We start from the raw sequence: 23,221 nt of genomic DNA on the forward strand, positions 1-23,221 counted from the left end.
GTCAGAAACGGGCCTTTTATACTAGTATATAAATTATATATATATATTTTACATTTCTCTATGTTTGTGTTATTCTACTCCTCTGTTGTTCTATCAGTGCAATATTTTATTACCATAGTATTTGATACAGAAGCAGTTATTTACTTTGAATTTATTTATTGATGTATATGAATTTATGTATATTTATTGTTATTGATATTTATTTATATAAGAGATTATTTAGGATGTCTTTCACTAAGGCACACTAGTGTTTTAGAATGCTAGACGCCCATAAGAATATAAAAATACCCAACATAAAAATACCGGTCACTTGCGACACAATATATCCAAAGACCATAACGGACATTACCTGACTCTTCTTCCCCCTTTCCCTCTCTAAGTTCCCCCCCAAATGTTTCCTACCATACTTATACCTCATTATAACACAATATCACTTTGTATTCATTCATACTATGTATTTGTTCAAACCGTAACAAGCTAACGCCATTAACGGTTATATGTAAGCCACATTGAGCTTGCAAAAGGTGGGAAAATGTGGGATACAAATGTAACAAATAATATGTTTAGTGCAAGCATATTTAAATGCACACGCTTTGTAAAAGGGGCTCTTATTGATGTATGTTTGTTTGTTTTATTTGTAGACTCCTAAAGCAGACCTTACAGCCAAAACACGATTCATGTTGAGTCTGTTACCAACCAATAAAGTTTCTACACCACAGCGCTTGTTTTGGGACTTTTTTTTTTGTCACATTTCATGTTTTTATCTCAGGGAAGGAGTGAAACAGGAGAAATGGGAGAGCTAGGGGATTAGAGGAGATGGAAAGTTGATAAGTACATGAAAGGTAAATGGAAGACTGGAAAGTACATTTGAGTGGCAAACAGTCAGAAAATAAAAGGGAAATAAGTCAGAAAGATGTAGCAAGGAAATGGACCATGGGCGGGGAGGCTGGGTTCCTTGCTGCTGTTCTCCCCTCCAAGCCATTGAAGCTAGGAGGAGAGTGGAGAAAGGACAAAATGGACAGCACCCATTGGAAAGAGAGCAGAAGAGAGGAAAGCAGAAAACAAAAACTCAGACCAACATGCCTAGAAAAATAAAATGCCCAGACAACAAAGGTAGAAAGTGTTTTTATTCTGAATTTATTAAATGGAGTATGTTAGTTTTGGAAAACATGTATCACAGATGTCTTTGTATTTTGTTCAATACAGGAAGAAATGCATTTCTGTTTTACCAGTACCAGGTGGTACTGGTGTTCTAGGGTTCCGTGTAATATTTTTAGTGCTGCCTATTCTTAGGTAGCATTCATGCTGTTTGAATCATAGGAATTAGTGCTACTGTTAAATGGTAGGTTTGCTACATGTATGTTCAGTTAGTATTTTTTTTCAGGTTTTGTATTATTTCACCAGAGAATCAAAATTATTTTTTGTATGGTAACTTCCATGAAGAAATGTGCTAGTTCTGTACCTGTTGTTGGGGGGGGAGATGTTTATACATATATATTTATTTAAAATATTTATGACCTGCATCATCCCAGTGTATTTGGAAATTTACAACAAAACAGTCACAATACAATATTATATAAACAAAACATTTTGAAAAAATGTTTATAATATTCTCATTCAATCCATAGACTTCTGTTAGTCATTCAATTCATCAGAAGCTTGCTGGAATAAAACAGTTTTCAGATTAATTAATAAGAACCACCATACTGTGTCACAGTAAGGGACATGTATTCAGTGTGTCACATATGGAAGCATCACCCATTAGGGTGTCCCAAATGAAAAAACATTGAGAACCACTGGTGTACTGGAATATACTGGTACATTACTAAACTTTGTGTGTGTCTGCATGCTGAGAAGACCAGAGAGTCAGGATTCAGGTACCTGAAATTCCCATTTCTGCTTCCTTACTACCCCCAATGATCACTGCTACTACCAACCTAACGCAATACTGTATGTCTGTTGACTGCCTCCCCCTCCCCTAGCAATCACTACCAATGTATCATGCACCTACCTGCACTGCCACCAGCCTGGCATAGAAATACTGTATTCTGCACCCTCCTGTGTAACAACAAGCACCACTGCCAGTCTAGACTCCTCTGTGGACCTGAGAAAACATCTGTGCTTTCTCTTATTAACAGCTTTGATCATTCAGTGGAGAAGGTAAGTTTTTAAAGGAGGACTAGTGGTGGATGAGTATTGAAAGGGGAAACAAAATGGGACAAGCATGGAGTTGGAGAATCTAAGGGATGTGAGAAGGTTGACCTAGTGCAATGGTGTTTTCACAAGAGGAGAAACTTAGGGGTGGGCAAGTGCCTTCCCTCCTCAAAAAAATAGCTTTCAGGTTTGAGATTAGATGAGGCCTCATGCACTGGGTACTTAGTAACTGAATAGGGGATGGTGGGAGTGGGGACTCAGGGAGCCGCAGTGATGGAAAGCAAATGGGCAGGCATGCATGTAGGGGTGTGTAAAAAGGAATGGGATATTTGAGACAGGGACTTGAAAAATGGGGCAGAATAGAGAGATGGTGAGATGGTGTGAAACTAGGATTTCAGGTCCTGGAAAAGGGCCAATAAAATGAGGGATTTATAAAGGAATGAGAGAAAGTGAAAAAAAAAATGAAGGAATTTGAAGAGGAAGTAAAGGGGGTATGAGAACAAAGTAGGAGGTAAGAGACAGAAGAAAGGGGCAGAAAGCCAGGGAGGGGATGAGTTACAGGGAAGGAGATGGAGCTGGTGAGGCGACAAGAGGCAAAGGGAGATAAGAAGAAAGCTGGGGAGGGAGTTTACCGAGGGCTGGAAAAGGGGTTCTAAAGGCTGAAAGACGAGGGAATGGAAGGCTGGGGAAAAAGAGAGGGGAGAATTGGTGGAGGAGGAGGAGAGCAAGGAAAGGTAGTAGATAAGAGGTGAAAAAAGGGAGATGAAGAATGTAGTGTGGAGAGAGGGCAAAAGGTGAAATATAGTTATGAATGAATAGAGAGGTACAGAATGGAGACACAGGATGAAAGGAAAAGATCCTTTCCTATATGTTTTTGATAGTAAAAGGGAGAAGACTGAACAAACATAGAAAGAAGACTTTGAAAATTAATTTAGGAAAAGATCAACAAAAGGAGCGTGAAAAGAGACCATAACCATACTGATCAGAAACAAACTGCCCATACAACAACTATAATAATTTTAAAAAAAATCAATTTTTAGTGATTGGAAAATGTCAGCTTTGGAAATGTGCACGTCTTATACCATGCAGTACAGGAAGACATGCATTTCCATTTTTCCCATGTTGTACTGCTCGCAGACACTGTGGCTTTATAGAATTCCCACTTCTAATTTTTGTCCTTTATTGTGTAATTGGTGTAAGTCGGTATGTGTGTTGCTGTTACTGAGGTGACAACAGAATTTGAAATTAATTTTTTTGTATGGCAGCTGAAAGGGGAAAAATCCTAGCTCTCAACTACGTATGAACTCCTGAATGGCAAAAATGTTTCTTAATGTTGCAAGTAAGCTTTGTGTGAATTTGTCTACTATTCAACGCTATACTGAAAAGCAGTGTAAAGCACATAGGTCCCAGATTTCTCATCAATGAAGTGAAGATTAAAAAATTCTGGGAGAAAAAATACAATTCAATAACTTTAATTTGAATAGCAATTTATAAAAAATAAAGTAAATTCTGTTTTATATTTCCCTTGTATCATTTTTTAACAATGAAGTGCTATTTAGGTTCTCTCTGTTCAGCTACAAAGCCCCTATTCAGTGTGTCACAATGGATGAAAGGTTGAGAATCAAAGCCTTAGATCACATAAATAATGTACAGATGAAAATAGTTTAGATCTTCTCTGAGAATATAAAGTACAAAGTTTGATATGACCTCTGATACATATATACTTTCTAGGTTTTATATGTCACCCTAATTAAGATAATTTACCTGTGTATAATAAAAGTAAACCACTTTAGTGTACTACAGGGAGGCAGTATATCAAATCTGTGACCCTTCAAATTAGGCATGATACGTAAGACAATAGTACATAGGAAATCAACAGTCAATCAAGGGGACATATGGCACAATCAGCGGCTGGATAAGGTATGACAGAACTGCTAAATCTAATTTGTAATGAAAGAGAGACCAGCAGTTAAACTTTAGAGGAGTCAAACTGCTCAAACTCCAGTTCTTCCTGAAGAAGGGCATAACAAAATTACAGCACTACCATTTTGTGGTTAGAGCACCGGTCTTGCAATCCAGAGGTGGCCGGTTCAAATCCCACTGCTGCTCCTTGTGATCTTGGGCAAGCCACTTAACCCTCCATTGCCTCAGGTACAAACTTAGATTGTGAGCCCTCCTGGGACAGAGAAATAAGAGTACCTGAATGTAACTCACCTTGAGCTACTACTGAAAAAGGTGTGAGCAAAATCTAAATAAATAAATGCTCAGTAAAAATGCTCAGAAATGCCTCCGTGGGACAGACAGACATAATCTGAGCCTGGGAACCAAGAAAAGAATTCACATGAAGAATACATAAATTTAAAGTGCTAGTTACCTTATTCTAGTATCTAGGAGCTCTTTAATCATTGCCACGACTTCATCATCTTCTTCTGATGCAGCTTATATAAGAGCACAGCAAACTTGTTAAAACTATTTTCAAATTCATTTCTTTCATGTTTTACTGCAGTTATCATAACAACAATAAAGAATGCACCCTAATGGCGTTAAAAATGTCAGAACACAGTAAAAATTCAAAGGGACCATGGAAAGTGAATTTTAGAAAAGGTAGCACTATTTACAGCCAGCAGGAACGCTGACACCAGCTATGTCAGAGAACTTTTGAGGTGCTTAGCCAAGATCACACACATTCAGCAACAAAAGGAATTAGACAAGTCCCAGTGCCTTGGTTACCCACACAATATCCCCTCATTCCTTTGGATACTTTCACCCAGAAACTAAATTGTAACATTAATTGGGCGTCTGTTTAGGTAAAAAATGCATTTTAAATAAAAGTCATAATCAGTCCTTATAAAAATCCCCTACTGCATGAAAGAAACTTGTACAATGAATCTCAGACTGCAAAATTTATTTTTGAATGTGTTCAGACAGACAGACTTACAGCACTAAGTTCATTACAAAGATTTCTGCTCATCAGAATAGAAATGAAAATGTCTCAAAGGAGGGAAACTAAATGCTGGCCAAAAGCAGGCCAATGATCTGTCTGCTTACCTGTATCTGTTCGAGGTGCCTCCTCTGTAACTACAGGTAAACCAGAGGCGAAGAAATCCATTATAGTGGCATAAATATCTGGTTTCATCAGGTTCCAGTCTGTATCTTCACTGGTCTGCAAAAGGAATTTTGTGAACAAAATTTCAGAAATGGTATGAAAAGATGGAGAATCATAAAACGCCTACTCCAAGTAGAAGTATTCCCTTCTTTTAGGACACCTCCCCCTCAACAATGAGCAGACTTCTACGGTCTATGCCCTGAGAATTGCAAGGACAAATCAAACTCGGGTATACATATAAAGTATCGCATACCATGTAAAATGAGTTTATCTTGTTGGGCAGACTGGATGGACCATTCAGGTCTTCATCTGCCATCATTTACTATGTTATGTTATATTACCAAGAAACTCTTCTGGATTTTTCCCCCACTCTTATTTGTATTAAATTATAAAGACAATCCTCATTGTTTCAATGGACTGTGATTTCAGACAGATCTGCTCTAATTTCTGACCTATAAGCATGTTACAGCTACTATCGGAGAACAAGAGCGGCGTAAAGAGTGGCTCAGCTTTTTTGGAAGGAGGAACTTCCTGGGCTTATCATCGGTGCGCTGGAGGTCCTGAATAGCTCTTCCCCGGACTCAGAATCTGGGATGCCAGCTATCCCTTCCATTATGTCGGGGACCAAGAGGCCCCCCAAAACCTTTCATAGTCATGAGGCCATGAAGGTCCTCACATTGGCCCAAAGGGATTCACCGGAAGCCAGTCTGAGGGGAGCGTGAGTCATGGCACACCTCTACCCACTGTCTACCACAGTGGATTCTTTGATCACGGTGGTCATGAAGCGGACTACTCTGCCTGTGGAAGGCGACACAGCTCTCAAAGACCCACAGGATCGGAAGTTTTATTTTTTCTTACATTTGTACCCCGTGCTTTCCCACTCATAGCAGGTTCAATGCGGCTTACATATTATATACAGGTACTTATTTGTACCTGGGGCAATGGAGGGTTAACTGACTTGCCCAGAGTCACAAGGAGCTGCCTGTGCCTGCAGTGGGAATCAAACCCAGTTCCCCAGGACCAAAGTCCACCACTCTAACCACTAGGCCTTTGAGGTAGCAGCCTTATGTCTGCAAGCCTCAGTCTATAGGTCCTATGAAGCCCAAGCGTGTCTCTTGTGGGTTCAAAAGGCTACTTTGGCAGACAAATTTGTTGCCTCATTGCTGTCCTTGGTGTATTTGGCGGACCTTCTTTATGATCTCCTACAGGCATCGGCCAAGGATCTTGTCTTGGTGGTGATTGTTCATCGCTGACTTTGGCTACGCCATTGGATGGCCGAAAAAACATCCAAGTCTCACCTAGCTTGCTTGCCCTATCGTGGTAAGTTGCTTTTCAGGAAGGACCTGGAAAGGATTGTAAAGGCTCTTGGTGATTCCAAAGGGCAACGCCTCCCCGAGGACAAGTCCAAAGCCAGTTTTGGTGCGAGTCAGTCCCGTTCCCATTTCAGGAAAGTGAAACTTTATCATCCAGGCTGTTCCAGTTCATTTAATAGACTGCACATCTACCCTCTGCTAGAGACTGAGAAATACTGGCTGGTTGGGGATTTGCACAGGTTACATATACAGTGTTAGAGTTTAGTGTTCTCAGTCTCCCTCTGCTAGTAGACGTGCATAACCCAAGCGTCTTGACCAATCCGGAGGGTTGCTGAGGAATTATAAGATATTTGATTAGAAGTATCCTTGGTTTACATATATTCTTTGTTTGTACTCATACACTGTAAAGTTGTTGTATTTTTGAGTACTGTATGGTAGCCATCTTGGCTGTGTTTGAGCTTCAATAAAACTTCTAAAAATTAAAAAAGAAACTGTGCTCCAATCTGTTGGCGCCTAAGACTTAGAAATTGTCTCCTCACATCTGGAAATATCCAAAGCTTAACATTACAAAATAATTTCTGTCTAAAATAATGTTTTCAGAATCATATCACAATCAGATTCTAAAACAAATGTCACTATCACGGTTACAACTATAGCTTTATTTCCATTAAGGCAGAACTTTCAATACTATTCAATGAGTCTTCGAAATGCTCTTGATCCCTCCCACCATTTGAGAGTATGAGACATAATATACACAAGTCACCACAGGCAAATGATCCAATGATAGCCCCATGACGTCCAACATATTTTTCCAACATGTCCTTAGGTAACACACAGGGGGATTGTTTTTTGAAACTGGAGAATGTTTCCAGAAGGTTCATTAAGACTTTCAATTTTCTATGGCTCTCCAATTTATCCTTAATTACAGCAGATTCAATTGACTCCAATTTTGTAATATCCAGTTCCAAATCTCCCATTTTTCCCTAATTCAGTAATTATTTTACATGCTCTGAAGTTACCCCAGAAAGCTCAGAGCTGTGAGATCTAAAAAATTTAAACTGATCAGATAAAGTTCCCCAAATTATCAATAGCAAACCAAACCATTTCAAGCATTATTACTTGCAATTTTTACAAAGGACGTTGTGATAAGCTTTGGAAGTCAGGCAATGGCTCACCTTCCTGGGTGGATCCTAAAAGGATCAAGTGTTGCTCCTCTGCTATTACCAGTGGCTGCCTTGTCTGAACAGGTCTCAACTACATTTGAGGCACCCTGATCAACTTTGAGCTGGAGTCCACTCCTGCTCTTCCTTATCCTCTATAGCTGCTCTATGACTGCAGCAGCAGTGTGTGTGTGTATGGGGGTGGGGGGGGTGGGGGGAGAATTGCCTGCACTCCTTGGATCTCAGTAACTTCCACAATTTGAGAAACACAGACTCCCTTCTCTGTGGTGCTCCTCACCCCCCCCCCCCCCCCCCAGCAGCTGCCCAACAGGAATATGGGCTAAATCAGAGCTCCGAGACACAAAACCATTTATTGGGCGAACAATAGGACAGGTAGAAATTTGACCCACCAAAACACATGGGCATCCTTTCCTCTTATCCATACAGGTAAAAACAGAGCTCAACATACCAGAGCAAACACCATCTTGCTCCATCTAGGTTGTTTTTTTAGACTCTGTTTTCCTCCTAGTCTTTTGAGCTCAACTGACCTAGGACTGAGATCTGCTGCCAAGACCTTCTCAACTGTGAATTTTTCCCCTAGTTTATATTCCCTTCCAACTTATTTTAATCGTTACAGTGACAGTACTCCAAGGGCCACAACTCCCTACCCCTTCTCCCTTCCGAAGGCTGTTAAGGCTGCCTCAGCAGCATTCTCAGCACCAGCCAATCCAAGGAGCGAAAGACTTGAGTCACAAATCAAACTCGGGCTCCTCAAACAGCAATGCACAGCATGCTGGTGAACTATCAGGCCAGCGTAACTTGATAGGCTGATGTAACCAGTGCTTTTTTTGTGCGGTACGCAACGGTACGGCGTACCGGCACCTTTTTTTTTTGCCCCCCCCCCCCCCCATCCGCTCCCCTGCCCTCCCCCTCCAGCCATCCATGCCCATCCCGTGATTCCGTTCGCTCCCCTGCCCCGCCTTCCCGTGATTCCCTTCGCTCCCCTGCCCCCACCAGCCATCCATCCCCACCCCGCTATTCCCTTCGCTCCCCTGCCTGGCATCCATACCCATTCCGCGATTCTCCTTGTTCCCCTGCCTCCGTCGCAGCTGCTGTAGTGAAAGGCCGTCAGCCTTCCCTTCATATCCTGTCGTGCCAAGCCCTCGCGCAATTACATCAGAAGAAGGTGGGACACTGACAGGAAATGAAGGGAAGGCTGATGGCCTTTCACTACGGCAGCTGCGACGGAGGCAGCAGATCAAGGAGAATCGCAGAGTGGGTATAGATGCCGGGCAGGGGAGCGAAGGGAATCACGGGGTGGGGATGGATGGCTGAGGGGGGGGGGGGGCAGGGGAGCCAAGGGAATCACTGGGTGGGTATGGATGGCTGGAGGGGGGAACAGGGGAGCCAAGGGAATCGCTGGGTGGGTATAGATGGCTGGAGGGGGGGACAGGGGAGCCAAGGAAATTGCTGGGTGGGTATAGATGGCTGGAGGGGGAGCAGGGGAGCGAAAGGAATCACGGGATGGGTATGGAGGGCTGGAGGGGGGGACAGGGGAGCGAAGGGAAGCGCGGGGTGGGTATGGATGGCTGGAGGGGGGACAGGGGAGCAAAGGGCATCGCTGGGTGGGTATAGATGGCTGGAGGGGGGCAGGGGAGCCAAGGGAATCACGGGATGGGTATGGAGGGCTGGATGGGGGGCAGAGGAGCGAAGGGAATCGCGGGGTGGGTATAGATGGCTGGAGGGGGACACACGGGAGCCAAGGGAATCGTTGGGTGGGCATGGATGGCTGGGGGGGGCAGGGGAGCGAAGGGAATTGCGGGGTGGGTATGGATGGCTGGGGGGGGGGCAGGGGAGCCAAGGGAATCACTGGGTGGGTATGGATGGCTGGAGGGGGGGCAGGGGAGCCAAGGGAATCGCAGGGTGGGTATGGGTGGGTATGGATGGCTGGAGGGGGGCAGGGGAGCCAAGGGAATCGCTGGACATGGATGGAGGGAGGGGTGGCAGGTGAGGAGGGTTGCAGGACATGGATGGAGGAGAGGGAAGGGAGAGAGAAGAAATGCTGGACATGGATGGAGGGCAGGGAAGAGTGAGAGATGAGATGAGGGGAAAGGAAGAGAGGAGAAAATCTGCACATAGATGAAGAAAATAGGCAGAAGCTAGATCCACTGGACGGTGAAGTCTGCGGAGGACCCAGCTTTTACTTACAGATGTAGGACAAGAAATGAAGGAAGGCGGAAAGTAAAGAAATAAATGGAAAGGAAGCCCTGGAAACGGAGTTAAGGGAACAGATAGAGAGCAGCAGAATCAGAGACTGGGACCAATATGGAAAGAAAAACAGTCACCAGACAACAAAAGTAGAAAAAATCTTTTTATTTTCATTTTAGTGTTTGAAATATGTCCAATTTGAGAACTTACATCTGCTGTCTTACTTTGCACTGGGTATACTGGAGCTGTAAACAGCTTACAGAAATTATTTCTAATGAAAAAAAATCACGTTATTTTTTTTCTGCTATACTAGTATAATATTTTCAATGATGTATGTTTATATGCGCCATAGCTGGTATAAGGGGTGTGGCTAATGTGGGTGTGGCTATCATAGGGGTGGAGCAATATGTGGTGACCCCGCCCATAATGAGTACTGGCACCTTTTTTTCTACAAAAAAAGCACTGGATGTAACTGTATTTGCTCTAGCTTTTAAATACAAGTTTTCATCCAACTAACATTTTAGAGGGATAATACTACTGTTCCTTCTACTGACCTTTGTGATAGTGATAAAGTCAGTTCCAAAGAAGACACTTTTAACTCCTTCAATCCGGAATAGCTGCCTACCAAAAAATAAGAGTTCAATAAGTGAATCATCACATAGCCACGTTTGCAGCCTCTTGTCAGTGGTTATAAGCTGAACTAGGAAATAATCAAAGGTAATCACATCTACAGCCAAATACTATTCTCAAATACCCGCTCTCCCTATTATACCTAAAATTAAATTACTATCAGCTGTTTATATTAATTAGAACAAAAACATTTTCATTTTGTTTGTGCTTCCTCCCCAACATAAATGACTACACTTAAACTCTGGAAAAAGACAGCAGGCTCTACAAGGAATAAATATAGAGCACCACAGCACGATTAATCTCTTCACAGATCCCATAACAAAAAGATGGCCTTAACTTTTAGAGAATTCTAGGAGAAAGCAGTGTCTCTTACTGCATTCTCAGACCTGTCTGTGAATTTCAAACAATCTAAGCAAATTCAAATGAACTCAAATACATCCTGACAGAATATTAAAATAAATAACATTAACCCAGTGTCACAAGGGCAAATTAGGTTCTTACCTTGGTAATTTTCTTTCCTTTAGTCATAGCAGATGAAGCCATTACGTATGGGTTATGTCCATCAACCAGCAGGGGAGATAGAGAGCACTCAAACTCTCACAGTGCCCTCTTGGCCAGCTAGCTCCACTGCCTCTTCAGTATTTGAAGCTTCCAAAGCAGTATGGCAAACCGCAATGGGAATCACAAGAGCTTTCCTCACAGCAAACGATGGCCCATCACAAGGGCATGAACTCATAAAGGAGGGAATGCACATCCTCCTGGAGGGAATAAACTCATCCTCCTTATTGTATAAGTGGAGGGGAACACCCGCACCTCCTGGAGGGAATCACACACCCTCCCAACACACTGGAGGGAATGAACTCATCCTCCTATTTATAGAACTGGAGGGGAACACACGCGCCTCCTGGACAGAATCAACACATCCTCCAAAAAAAACATGCTGGAGGGAATGAACACATCCTCCTAAATTTAAACTGAACATGAATCCTGAAGATTGTTTTCCAACTTTCTCCCAAGGAAGGAACTTCAGGAAATTAGAACAGAACCTGAAAAACAGATTCACAGCATACAGACAATCATACAGGGAGGGCTCATGGCTTCATCTGCTATGACTAAAGGAAAGAAAATTACCAAGGTAAGAACCTAATTTTCCCTTCCTTGTCATCAAGCAGATGAAGCCATTACGTATGGGATGTAACAAAGCAATCCCTAGATAGGGTGGGAACAAGCCACACCACGCGCTAGCACTTGTGCACCAAAACGCGCATCCCTCCTGGCAGCCACATCCAGCCTGTAATGTCGGGCAAAGGAGAGCTTAGAAGCCCATGTTGCTGCACTGCATATCTCTTGAAGAGAGAGTGCTCCAGTTTCAGCCCAAGAGGAAGAAATCGCTCTAGTAGAATGTGCCTTAAAGGCTACAGGCGGAACCCTGCCGGCCAGCAGATAAGCTGAAAAGATAGTTTCTTTGAGCCAGCGGGCAATAGTGGCTTTAGACGCTGGAGACCCTCTGCGAGAACCGGATAGCAAAACAAACAGATGATCAGAAGTCCTGAAAGAGTTAGTAACTCGCAGATACTGCAGCAGAGTCCTGCACACATCCAAAAGGTGCAGCTGCCCAAAAGATTCTGGAAACTCTTCCTCTGAAAAAGAGGGCAAGAAAATAGGCTGGTTTAGGTGAAAGGCTGACACCACCTTAAGCATAAAGGAAGGCACGGTCCGAACCGTGACTCCGGACTCTGAAAATTGCAGAAATGGGTCTCTACAGGACAGCGCCTGGAGCTCTGACACCCGTCTCGCCGAGGTAATGGCCACCAGAAAAACGGCCTTCAGTGTCAAATCTTTCTCCGATGCTCGCCGAAGCGGCTCAAAAGGAGATGCCTGCAGGGTTTTCAAAACTAGCCCCAGGTTCCAAGCTGGACAGGGTGCTTGCACTGGAGGTCGGAGCCAAAGCACCCCTCTAAGAAACCGTGCCACATCTGGGTGAGCAGCCAAAGACACGCCTTCCACCTTACCACGAAGGGAGGCCAACGCTGCCACCTGCACCCGCAGGGAATTATAGGCCAAGCCTTTTTGTACACCTTCCTGCAAAAAGTCCAGAATCGGCGAGACAGGAGCCTGCATTGGAGCAATGGCTCTGGAAGCACACCAAGACTCAAACAGGCACCAAATCCTGGCATAAGCCACAGAAGTGGACCGCTTGCGGGCTTGCAGGAGAGTGGAAATAACTTTATTGGAATAACCTTTATCCCTCAATTGCGCCCTCTCAATAGCCATGCCGTAAGACCAAAGCGGCTGGCGTCCTCCATGGCTACCGGTCCCTGAGTCAACAGGTTCGGTATCAGAGGTAACGGCAGAGGAGCCTCCAGGAGCATCTGTCGGAGGTCTGCATACCAAGGTCTCCTTGGCCAATCCGGGGCGATGAGGACCACTTCTCCTGGGTGCAGCCGAATCCGCAAGAGCAGGCGCCCTATCAAGGGCCATGGGGGAAACACATAAAGTAGACCCGGAGGCCAGGGTTGAGCCAAGGCATCCAACCCCGCCGAGCGAGGATCTCTCCGTCTGCTGAAGAAGCACGGGACTTTGGTATTGGCACTTGTCGCCATTAGATCCATCACGGGCTTGCCCCATTTGGCACAGATCTGCAGGAAAACTTCGTCTGCCAGATTCCATTCTGCTGGATCGATCTGATGCCTGCTCAGATAATCGGCCTGCACATTGCTCTGACCTGCAATATGAGCTGCCGACAGACACTGAAGATGCAGCTCGGCCCAGTGGCAAATCAGTTCGGCCTGCGCGGCTAGTGCTCTGCACCTTGTTCCGCCTTGTCGATTTATATAGGCCACCGTTGTCGTGTTGTCCGACATCACTCTGACAGCCAATCCTTCCAGGGTCACTTGAAAGGCCAGAAGCGCCTGAAACATCGCTTTCAACTCTAGGCGGTTGATGGACCACACCGACTCCTCGGATGTCCATAGACCCTGGGCATGCTTCCCCTGGCAGTGTGCGCCCCAGCCCTTCAGGCTGGCATCTGTTACCACTAGGCACCAAACGGGGAGCGTCAGCGGCATTCCTCGCCGCAGCATGCTGTCCGAGAGCCACCACTCCATGCTGAGTCGGGCCGCAGGGAGCCAAGTAAGTCTGCATTGGTAATCCTGAGAAAAAGGAGACCATCTCCGGAGTAGAAAATACTGTAGAGGTCTCAGGTGCGCTCTCGCCCAGGGTACCACTTCCAACGTGGCTGTCATCGATCCCAGCAGCTGGACAATGTCCCAAGCTCGCGGGCGGGGCATCCTCAGGAGCAGACGGACCTGATTCTGAAGCTTGCACCGCCTTAGCTCGGGTAGGAACACATAGCCCGAGACTGTGTCGAACCTGGCCCCCAAAAACTCTAGAGATTGTGAAGGGGACAGGTGACTTTTGGCCATATTGACGACCCAGCCTAGAGATTGCAGTACTGAGACCACTCTGGCTGTAGCTTGTAAGCTCTCTGTTGCAGAGTCTGCTCTGATGAGCCAGTCGTCTAGATACGGGTGAACCCTGATATCTTCTCACCTGAGAAAAGCAGCTACTACCACCATTACCTTCGAAAAGGCTCGGGGAGCTGTGGCGAGGCCAAAAGGCAAGGCCCTGAACTGGAAATGTTTTCCCAACACCGCAAACCTCAGAAACTTCTGGTGCGGGGGCCAAATCGGTATGTGCAAGTAAGCTTCTTTCAGGTCTAGAGACGTGAGAAACTCTCCTGGCTGTACCGCCGCAATGATGGAGCGCAGGGATTCCATGTGGAAATGCCGCACTCTCAGGGACTTGTTCACTTCTTTTAAGTCCAGAATAGGGCGAAAGGACCCACCTTTTCGCGGCACCACAAAGTAGATGGAGTATCGGCCGCAGCCTTGCTCGGCGGGAGGCACCGGGGTCACTGCCCCTAACTGAATCAGACCTTGTAAAGTCTCCTCCACCGCCGCCCGTTTGACGGCAGAACCGCATCGGGACTCCACAAACACATCTCTTACTGGGGCGTTGAATTCTATTCTGTATCCATCTCTGATCAGGTCCAGAACCCACTGATCTGAGGAAATCTTGGCCCACTCCTCGACAAAGAGGGAAAGCCGTCCTCCGATGACAGGCATCGAGGAGAGGGCCGACGCACCATCATTGAGAGGGTCGCCCCTGAACTCCTGGTCTTGAGCCACCGGCTGCGGAACGCTTGTCCGAGCCGCCACTGCTACTGCCATTTGTTTAGCCGAAGCTCTGACAAGGTCAGAAAGGCCACCTCCATCCGCGGAGCCACATCCAAGAAGGGCTTCGCTCCATCTCCGGGCTGAGCCACTGCCTGTTGCAGCCAAGCTAGGCAGGCTCTAACAGCATAACAGCTGCATGCAGACGCCCGAACAGTGAGACCTGCAATTTCAAATTACCGTTTCAATGCTGTTTCCAGCCTACGGTCTTGAGCATCCTTCAGGGCAACACCTCCTTCAACAGTCACCGCAGTGACTAGGGCATCCACTGTAGGCATTTGAAAACGAGCCATATGTCCCTCACGCAGAGGGTATAACTGCCCCATAGCCCTGGAAACTCTCAAAGGTCCCTCGGGGTCAGCCCACTGAGCCGAAACAAGCTCTAGGATGGAGTCATGCAAAGGGAAGGCCCGAGCAGCTTTCTTGGTACTAGCCATCCTGGGATTACCCGAGGAGGCCATGCCACTGTCAGGATCTTCAATCGAGAGGGCCTGCAGGGTATCTGAAATAAGCGCTGGCAGCTCATCACGGTGGAAAATCCTCACCGCGGAGGGATCATCCAGATCCTGTGGTAAATCCGCACCTGACTCTGGTTCCTCAGACCAAGAACGTCTTTCAGAGTTCTCCGAATCCTCACACCCCGACCACGGGGAGTGGGGGGGGGGGGGGGGGGAAGGTGCACCACAATCTGAAGGGGAATTAACCCTTCTGCGCCAAGCATCCGGGAAAAAAGCCTCACTGGGCAGTCCCAGGCCAGAATCCTTCGGGGGGGCAATCAGAGGAGCCTCAGGCGACCCTTGAGGGAGGGCTCTTTTCATCATGTATGCTTTATGCAGCAAAAGCACAAAATCCGGGGAGAAAATCTCACCCTGGGCACCCAAATCCTGTCCGGTGCTAGCCACAACTGAAATAACCTCATCTCAAGGTGCCCCACCCGGCTCAGGTCTCTCCTTGTCCACGGAGGCCGCGCCATGTGGTGTAAGCAAAATGGCGCCCGCTGCCAGCTCAGAGCGGGAAGAAACATCGCTCGCCATGCTCGGGCCGGCTCCTACGCCAGTACAGCACGATTTACAGAGCACTTGCTTGCCACAAGTGGAACAGTGCTTTACATTGTCCGCAGCCATCGCCGAAAAACGGCGGTAAAATCCAAGATGGCGGTTTCACGCCAAAATCGCCCCGATCGTGGGCCCACCCCGGAGGAGTTGGAAAACACTCTTACCTCAAAGGATCTAGTGTACAACTACGATCCTACTGAAAATCAGGTCAAAAAACCTCTGTTCCAGCGTCTCTGCGTTTAAAAACGTGACGCGACTTTTTTTTTTTTTTTAAGCTGTGAGGAAAGCAGAGGTATTGAAGACTCCGGAGGCTCAGATGAGTGGGAAAGGCAGGGAAAGGGCGAACCTATATGCCTGCATCCACTGTTGGTGGGTAAGGACAGGGAAAGCAAGGCAATATGTCCACATCCACAGAGGTATGGGTAAGGCAGGGAAAGGGCTAACCTATGTGCCTTTAAAGTGAGGCTGCTATAGCCTCCAACACCCCGGTTAACAACTGGCAAGCCAGGAACCACCTCCCGGCAGATTTTTCTGGAACTCGAACAAGCTGCAGCCACCCTGCTAGGGGAGATAGAGAATACTGAAGAGGCAGTGGAGCTAGCAGGCCAAGAGGGCACTGTGAGAGTTTGAGTGCTCTCTATCTCCCCTGCTGGTTGATGGACATAACCCATACGTAATGGCTTCATCTGCTTGATGACAAGGAATAGGATTTGTTTTAACACCACCACCACCCTGCCCCATGGACCTTTACAATAGCAACTGGGGCTGGTCTGAGTAATTGTTTGATAATCTTTTGCAGTTTGTGTTGAAAATAGCAAATGGGTCACAAGTAGAAGGAATGGTACTAGTTACCTTGAAACTTATTATGAACCAAATTTTTCTTCCATTTCATTTTTACTGAAAATTAGAACATGATGTCCAATACAATATCCAATGCAACGTTTCAAAGAAACACAAATTATACTCAGCCAGATTCCTCAATACGAAGAGCCTGTCATATTTACTGTTTATAGCTTGTAACCCTAATAAAAAAAAAAAAAAGCCAGGAATAGACCCGGTAAAGTGTGAACATTATTCTAGTGAAGATTTTGGAGAAATTTGTTACTGAGCAGATTATCTCATTCATGTAACAGCTAGAGGGTTTGGATCCTCATCAAGCAGGTTTTAGTCCAAGCCACAGAAGTGGCTTGTGACTAAGACAGATTATGTTTCTCCCCTTATCCCTCAGTGTTTATACATCAGCAAAAACATCTTCTACCTTGAAGAAGTTGACTGAGTCAGCATGTGCACTTTGTTCCCAGGCCCTGCCTCTCATATGGAAGCCAGAAGGTGGCATGGCTCGAGACAATGTTGGCATGAAGCATTGTAGAGGGAGTGGGTGGTAGATATGAAAAGGGATCAGAGAGAGAGAGGCTTGATGTGAGTGTGGTTTTATGTTTTCTTGTAATTCACCTTGGGTGCCCAGGTCCCGATGTTCAAGTCACCATTAAATACCATGTGCGTCTATATTCGCGGTAGAACATACCGATTTTGAAACAGCAATCAATGCTAAAAGGAAATCTGATGCAAATGAGATGTACGGAAATTCAGCAAGTGGATTGGTAAGCAAAGTACCTAGCGCATGTGTACAACAGTCTTGCAGTAAGCGCTGATGTTATATGCATGCCAAGGGAAGAAAGGCCACAACCTCGTCATAGGCGTGCGTCATATACGTCCACTGCAAAAGCACCATAAGGTACTTGTGTAGTAAAGTGTTGCAAATGTGCTTTAAAAGCCCAGGACAGTTATTATACCGGCCTCTTTGCTGTTCACATCGGCTGTGCAAGCTTTTGTGATGGTTTGCGGTGACCTGTGCATGCGATGCACTTGCAAACACACATGGTGCACGCACTTGTTTGTAAAGAACGGGCTTCTATTGTAGAGTTTATTTATAGCAAGAATACAATCCCAAGTCTTTGTGGTACTCTCCTGCCGTTAAGCAAACCATAGATGGACGTCATAAGCGTGTGTTCATCAACGTGATGTCACATGAAGTTTCTTTTTTGGGGTTTCACAACAATTTTGTTTATGTGCGAGACACTCCCCCCCCCCCCCCCCCCCCCCCCCCCCCCCCCCCCACGGCATATTTCACACACAAGTGCAGATTCTATTAACAAATGTTCCATGACATCTTTTTCAAACAACTGTTACATGCACACACCCCACACCGTTTTCTTAATCTTATTTCCCATCTAGTCCTGCCTAATTATGCTCTCACCTATCCACCCTTAATTATTTGTTTGTCCTTGAGATACTCTACATCCCTGGTTTCTTAATGCACATATATTAATTTGCTTCTTGAAGTTATTGTAATTTGTGTTTTATTCTGTACATTATTATGTTTTATTCACTTTGTTTGTAAGCCGCATTGAACTTGAGTCTATTCCGGGCTAATGTGGGGTATAAGTGTCATGAATGAATGAACAAATTAATTAAATAAATAAATGCATGAATGCAGATGGTACATTTAACACACACATACAAATACTATTTTTTTTAATATATATTTTATTGATGACATAAACAGTCAAACAGATTATAACTGCTTCACCAAGAAGTTGCCCTCATGCAACAACAGCTCCAGACATGCCGGGAACATTTTGAATGTTAAAGGAAGGCGCTCCTTTCTGTGTATCGCATGGAAATGTCTGTGCATTGCATGGAATGCTCATAAATGTAAGAACATAAATGTTGCCATACTGGGACAGACTGAAGGTCCATCAAGCCCAGTATCCTGTTTCCAACAGTGGCCAATCAAGGTTACAAGTACCTGGCAAGATCCCAAAACAGTACAATACATTTTATGCTGCTTATCCTAGAAATAAGCAGTGGATTTTCCCCAAGTCCATTTTAATAATGGTTTATGGACTTTTCTTTTAGGAAATTATCTTTTAGGAATTTTTTTTAAAGATAAACATAAGTGCAGAGGCTGCACAGAAAGGAATGCTGGGACTGTGAGGACTTGGAAGGGCAAAGAAGGAGCTTGTGAGGGGATGAGGTCAGATGGAGAAGAAAAAAAGCAGTTGGAGATGAGAATAAACAGTGCACCCCACTCCTCCCCTTCACTCCATTCCTGACTCCCAGCCATCCCCCTTCTCTACATGTACTTCTCTGTAATTATTTTTTATGCCTAGAGGTATTGCTCACAACACAAGGCTAAATGCCTATTTTGACTACAAAATAAGCACCTAAATTTAGAAACCCCTAAATATATGTATTTATAATTTGAAAAGACAAGTTAATTGGACAATGCTCTTAAGCGTTATTGATAACACACATTTCCATGCCTTGTAACAGGAATTCTAAAAGAACTTTCATTTGGCAGAATTTTTTTTTTTATGGTACCTGGCTAGAGGTGAACAGTATGCAGTAGCTGGTGAAGGGAAATCCATAGTACTTGATTCCAAGACTGTTCTCCCAGGGATAAATTTCATACTGTTTGGATTTGGGGTGTCTTGGGTTTGAATGAACATGTACCTTACTGTAAGAAAGCAGGACAAAACCAGATCATGAAAGATTAAATTCTAGTTATTGCTGGTTTCACAAAACAAACCAGGATTGCTTTTACCTAGAACAGCTGTAGCTTTGTAGAGATTTAAGCTATTACTATATCTTCCACACATGCCAACTGACAAACCAATGCTAATCGTAATTTATTTATTACTAGCCGTTAAGCCCGTAAAAACGGGCGAGTATTGCAGCCCTCCTCTCTCCCCTGGCCTCAGCCCGTCCACCGATCCTCCCCCCCCCCCCCCCCCCCCCCGCCATATCCAGCGACCCTCCTCTTTCCCTTGGCCTCCCCCCATGTCCAGCAATCCTCCTCTGTGCCCTGCTCTCACCCCAAGTCCAGCAACCATGGCCTCTCCCCCCTGCCCTCCCCCCATGTCCACCTACCCTCATCGCCACCACTCCCTCCCCCCTCCGTGCCGGGCCCCCTGCACTGACCTGACAGAGTCTCTCACCTCCGTGTGAAGGCGCTACAGGCAGCAGCAGAGCGATCTGCTGCTCCCTGCAGCGCTTTCACACGGAGGTGAGAGGCGCTGTCAGGTCAGTGCAGGGGGCTCGATACGGAGGGGGGGATGGGGGCAGGGATGGGAGGAGGAGGGTGGAGGTTGTTTCGCACGATGTTCCTTTCCAGGTGGCGTCCGACAATTCAACTCCGTTTCCCTCTCTGTTCCGCCCTCTGACGTCATGACGTCTTGACGCGAGGGCGGGACAGAGAGGGAAGTCTGTACTGCGCATTTGCAAGTGAGTACAGTCACTTGCCATTTATATCTTTGATAATCGCCCATTTAATTAACCAGATCATACTGCAGAGTTCCGATGAAGAAATATTTGGTAGCCAACATTATAAACAAACAGGTTGATGTAATAAGATCACATTAAAAATCTGCACTAGATTTTAATGCTGTTTTTCTATTTCCATGCTAATGTTTTAGTTTGTAGCATGAAATAAGATAATGATATGCAAAAAGGAGAGCAAAAAAAAAAAAAAATCAGCACTAAATAAAGTTAATTTCAAAGTAAAGTTTACCTTCCACATTAATGTAAGTGCAAACTAGGGGCCCTGTTTACTAAACCATTCTGTAGACGTGCAAATTTTAGCACAAGCTAACGCTAGAGACACCCATAGGAATATAATGGGTGTCTATCGTTAGACCGCACTAAAATGTTTGCACGCCTACAGTGCAGCTTAGTAAACAGGGCCCTAAAGTTCTGTAGGTTAACTACTTCCATTTTAACTTTGGAGACTCTCTGGCCCTGGTCATAGGTGCCCTGGGTCTCTCACCCCATCCCCCTACCCCCACACAAACCAGGGCACCTATGGCCTGGGATCCCCAACACAGGAAGACCCTCAACCCAAACAGCCTCAAATGATCTGCATCACCATGGTCAAGCAGTACTTAACTAGACTAGAGGCTGAAACCGAATCTGTGGAAAAAATCCACCGGCAGCATTTTATGGGAGTGTTGCAAAGTAAAGAAGAATGCTGCGCTGGGACACAGTCTTGTAAGTCATGAATTGTATTTTAAGTACTGCTATTATAAAGTCTCCCATAGTTGTTAAATGTCTTTGTTTAAAGCATATGTAATGATTAACAGCAATCTGTGAGCTTTTCTCAACTGGGGTCTAAAAATGTAAGATTGGCACTATTATAAATATCCCCTAAGCGTTTTTTGTTTTTAAAAAGCTGTGTTTAGTTTTTGAACAAAATTTTTTTACATTGGAATCATATGCCTAATAAGCAATAGTTAATAACTGTGTCATGTGTTTTCCTTTTTTTTTAATTTTATTAATTTATAATGATACAGGGATAAGAAATGCAAAATACAAGGAATAATCAAATAGTCATATCAAAGAATATCAATATATAAGTAACAGAGGAGGGAAAGGTAGGAAGGTAAAGGAGGGGGGAGTTAGGGGAAAGCAAGTTATAAATATATTCAAACCAGAACCTGCAATTTACACTCAAATATTATGGAGAACTCTTGTTTAAAGAAAGATAAGTTTTTAAAGGCAACCACAGTTTGTCAAAATATAAGGAATTTCTAACTTTGATGGCTAAAGATAATTCAAATTTGTGTATTTGTAAAACAGAATGCCACCAAAAGTGAGAATTAAGAAAGGAATTATCCTTCCAATTTGCTAAAACCATTTTAAAACCTATAGCAATTAATGTATCATACAGTTTGGAGGAGTATTTGTCTAGAACATTTTCAATAAAAGGCAAACCAAATGTGATTTTACTGATTGAAAGCACTTCAGACAAATGAAATATATCAGAAATCAGATGCCAAATATTAGTCCAAACTTTGAAGGTTTTAGATCAAAAAGAATATGGTTGAAGGTTCCTATAGCTGATTTACAAGACCAACACAAGTTATTATCCAAAAGAACAGCAATTTTCATTTTATGAGGAGTCCATAACGACCTGTGATGAAGAAAGAAGAGAGATTGCAAATAATTTGCAGATGCTATAGGTCTACTGATTCTGGTCAAGAACAAACTCCACTGCTGATCTGTCAAGTGGCATTTCAGCTCAGATTCCCATATAGATCGTACACTAGATTTTCCACTGTAGAGTGAAGTAATCATAAACTTGTAGAATTTAGAAGCAACATGACCTTTTAATGTGATTGAAGAAACAAAATCAAAAAGAGAAGGAGCAGCCAGTCGTAGGGATGATAAATAAGTCTGGATGGAGTCAAAAGAATGCTTCAACTGAATCCAACGGAAATATTGGGTAGAAGGCAGATTGAACTGAGTTTGAAGTGCTGAGAACGGTTTTAATTTGTTATTTGAAAAAACATCTTCAACAGACCAAATGTTACTGTGAAACCATTCTTTCCATTGGAGAGGATGATTATTTATGCGAATATTAGGGTTATACCATAAGGATGACTTCAATGAAGTGTCAGATGGAATGAGCATAAGATTATCTAGTTTTAGTAAAGATGAAAATGCAGCGGAAATCAAGGGGTCTTGTTTTAATCTGTCCATAAGGGTTAAAGGTAGATATGAACATTTACTTTTTTCAATTTGCAACCATGAAGGGGAAGAGGCCAGATCACTTACTAACCACTTGGAGGCTCGCTGTAATATGAAGGCTCTATGATAAGTGAGAAAATCTGGGAATAAAACCCCCGATTTCTCCTTAGTGGATTTAAGAGTAGCAAGCGCAATTTTGGGAGTTTTCCCAGACCACAAGAACTACCTCAAAATTTTTTTCAATCAAACATATAAATGACAAGTGACCGGCTCACCTGCCAATGCGCAGTAGAGACTCCCCTCTCTGTACCGCCCCCGCATCAAGACGTGATGATGGAACAGAGAGGGAAACTGCGCTGAGGAGTGCACCACACGGAAGGGGAGGGAGGGAACCGCCGAGGTTGCTACCGCTCCCCCCCCAGGTCGCCGCTGGCCCCCCTCCACCCAGGCCCTCTCTTCTCCACTGAACTTACAGCACCGAAACCGCAGCAGGCAGATCAGCTCCCGTCGGCCTTCCTTCCCTGCCTGTGTCCCGCCCTCGCCGACGTTACGTCACACAAGGGCGGGACACAGGCAGGGAAGGAAGGCCAACGGGAGGCGATCTGCCTGCTGCGGTTTCGGAGGTGAGGCACTGTACATTTAATGGAGAGGAGAGGACCCCTGCCCAGGTGGAGGGGGGGCGGCGGCGACCTTGGGGGGGGGGAGGGAGAGGAGGGCAGGAGAAATGCTGGACATGGGAGGTCTCAGAAGGAGGGGGGCCTTGGAGCTGGGAGGGATGGACGGAGGGGAGCCTTGGAGCTGGCTGGAAGGGAGGGACGGGGGGGGTGGGGCC

At 45.0% G+C, this 23,221-nt stretch overlaps 1 protein-coding gene across 4 annotated transcripts in view; it reads right to left on the minus strand.

The window, feature by feature from the left end:
* The window catches only part of NFU1 (NFU1 iron-sulfur cluster scaffold), a 33,862-nt gene that overhangs the window by 4,516 nt on the left and 6,125 nt on the right, over nt 1–23,221 (minus strand). For all 4 annotated transcript variants that reach the window (XM_030201869.1, XM_030201867.1, XM_030201868.1 and 1 more), the window contains exons 3-6: nt 19,246–19,381; nt 10,496–10,562; nt 5,203–5,317; nt 4,529–4,592 (exon numbers count right to left, since the gene is read on the minus strand). In XM_030201869.1, the coding sequence (XP_030057729.1) occupies nt 4,529–4,592; nt 5,203–5,317; nt 10,496–10,562; nt 19,246–19,381 (382 nt within the window). The remainder of the gene's footprint in view (nt 1–4,528; nt 4,593–5,202; nt 5,318–10,495; nt 10,563–19,245; nt 19,382–23,221) is intronic.

This window comes from Microcaecilia unicolor, chromosome 4 (assembly GCF_901765095.1).
Source record: "Microcaecilia unicolor chromosome 4, aMicUni1.1, whole genome shotgun sequence".
In the NCBI taxonomy this organism is placed as follows: Eukaryota; Metazoa; Chordata; class Amphibia; order Gymnophiona; family Siphonopidae; genus Microcaecilia; species Microcaecilia unicolor.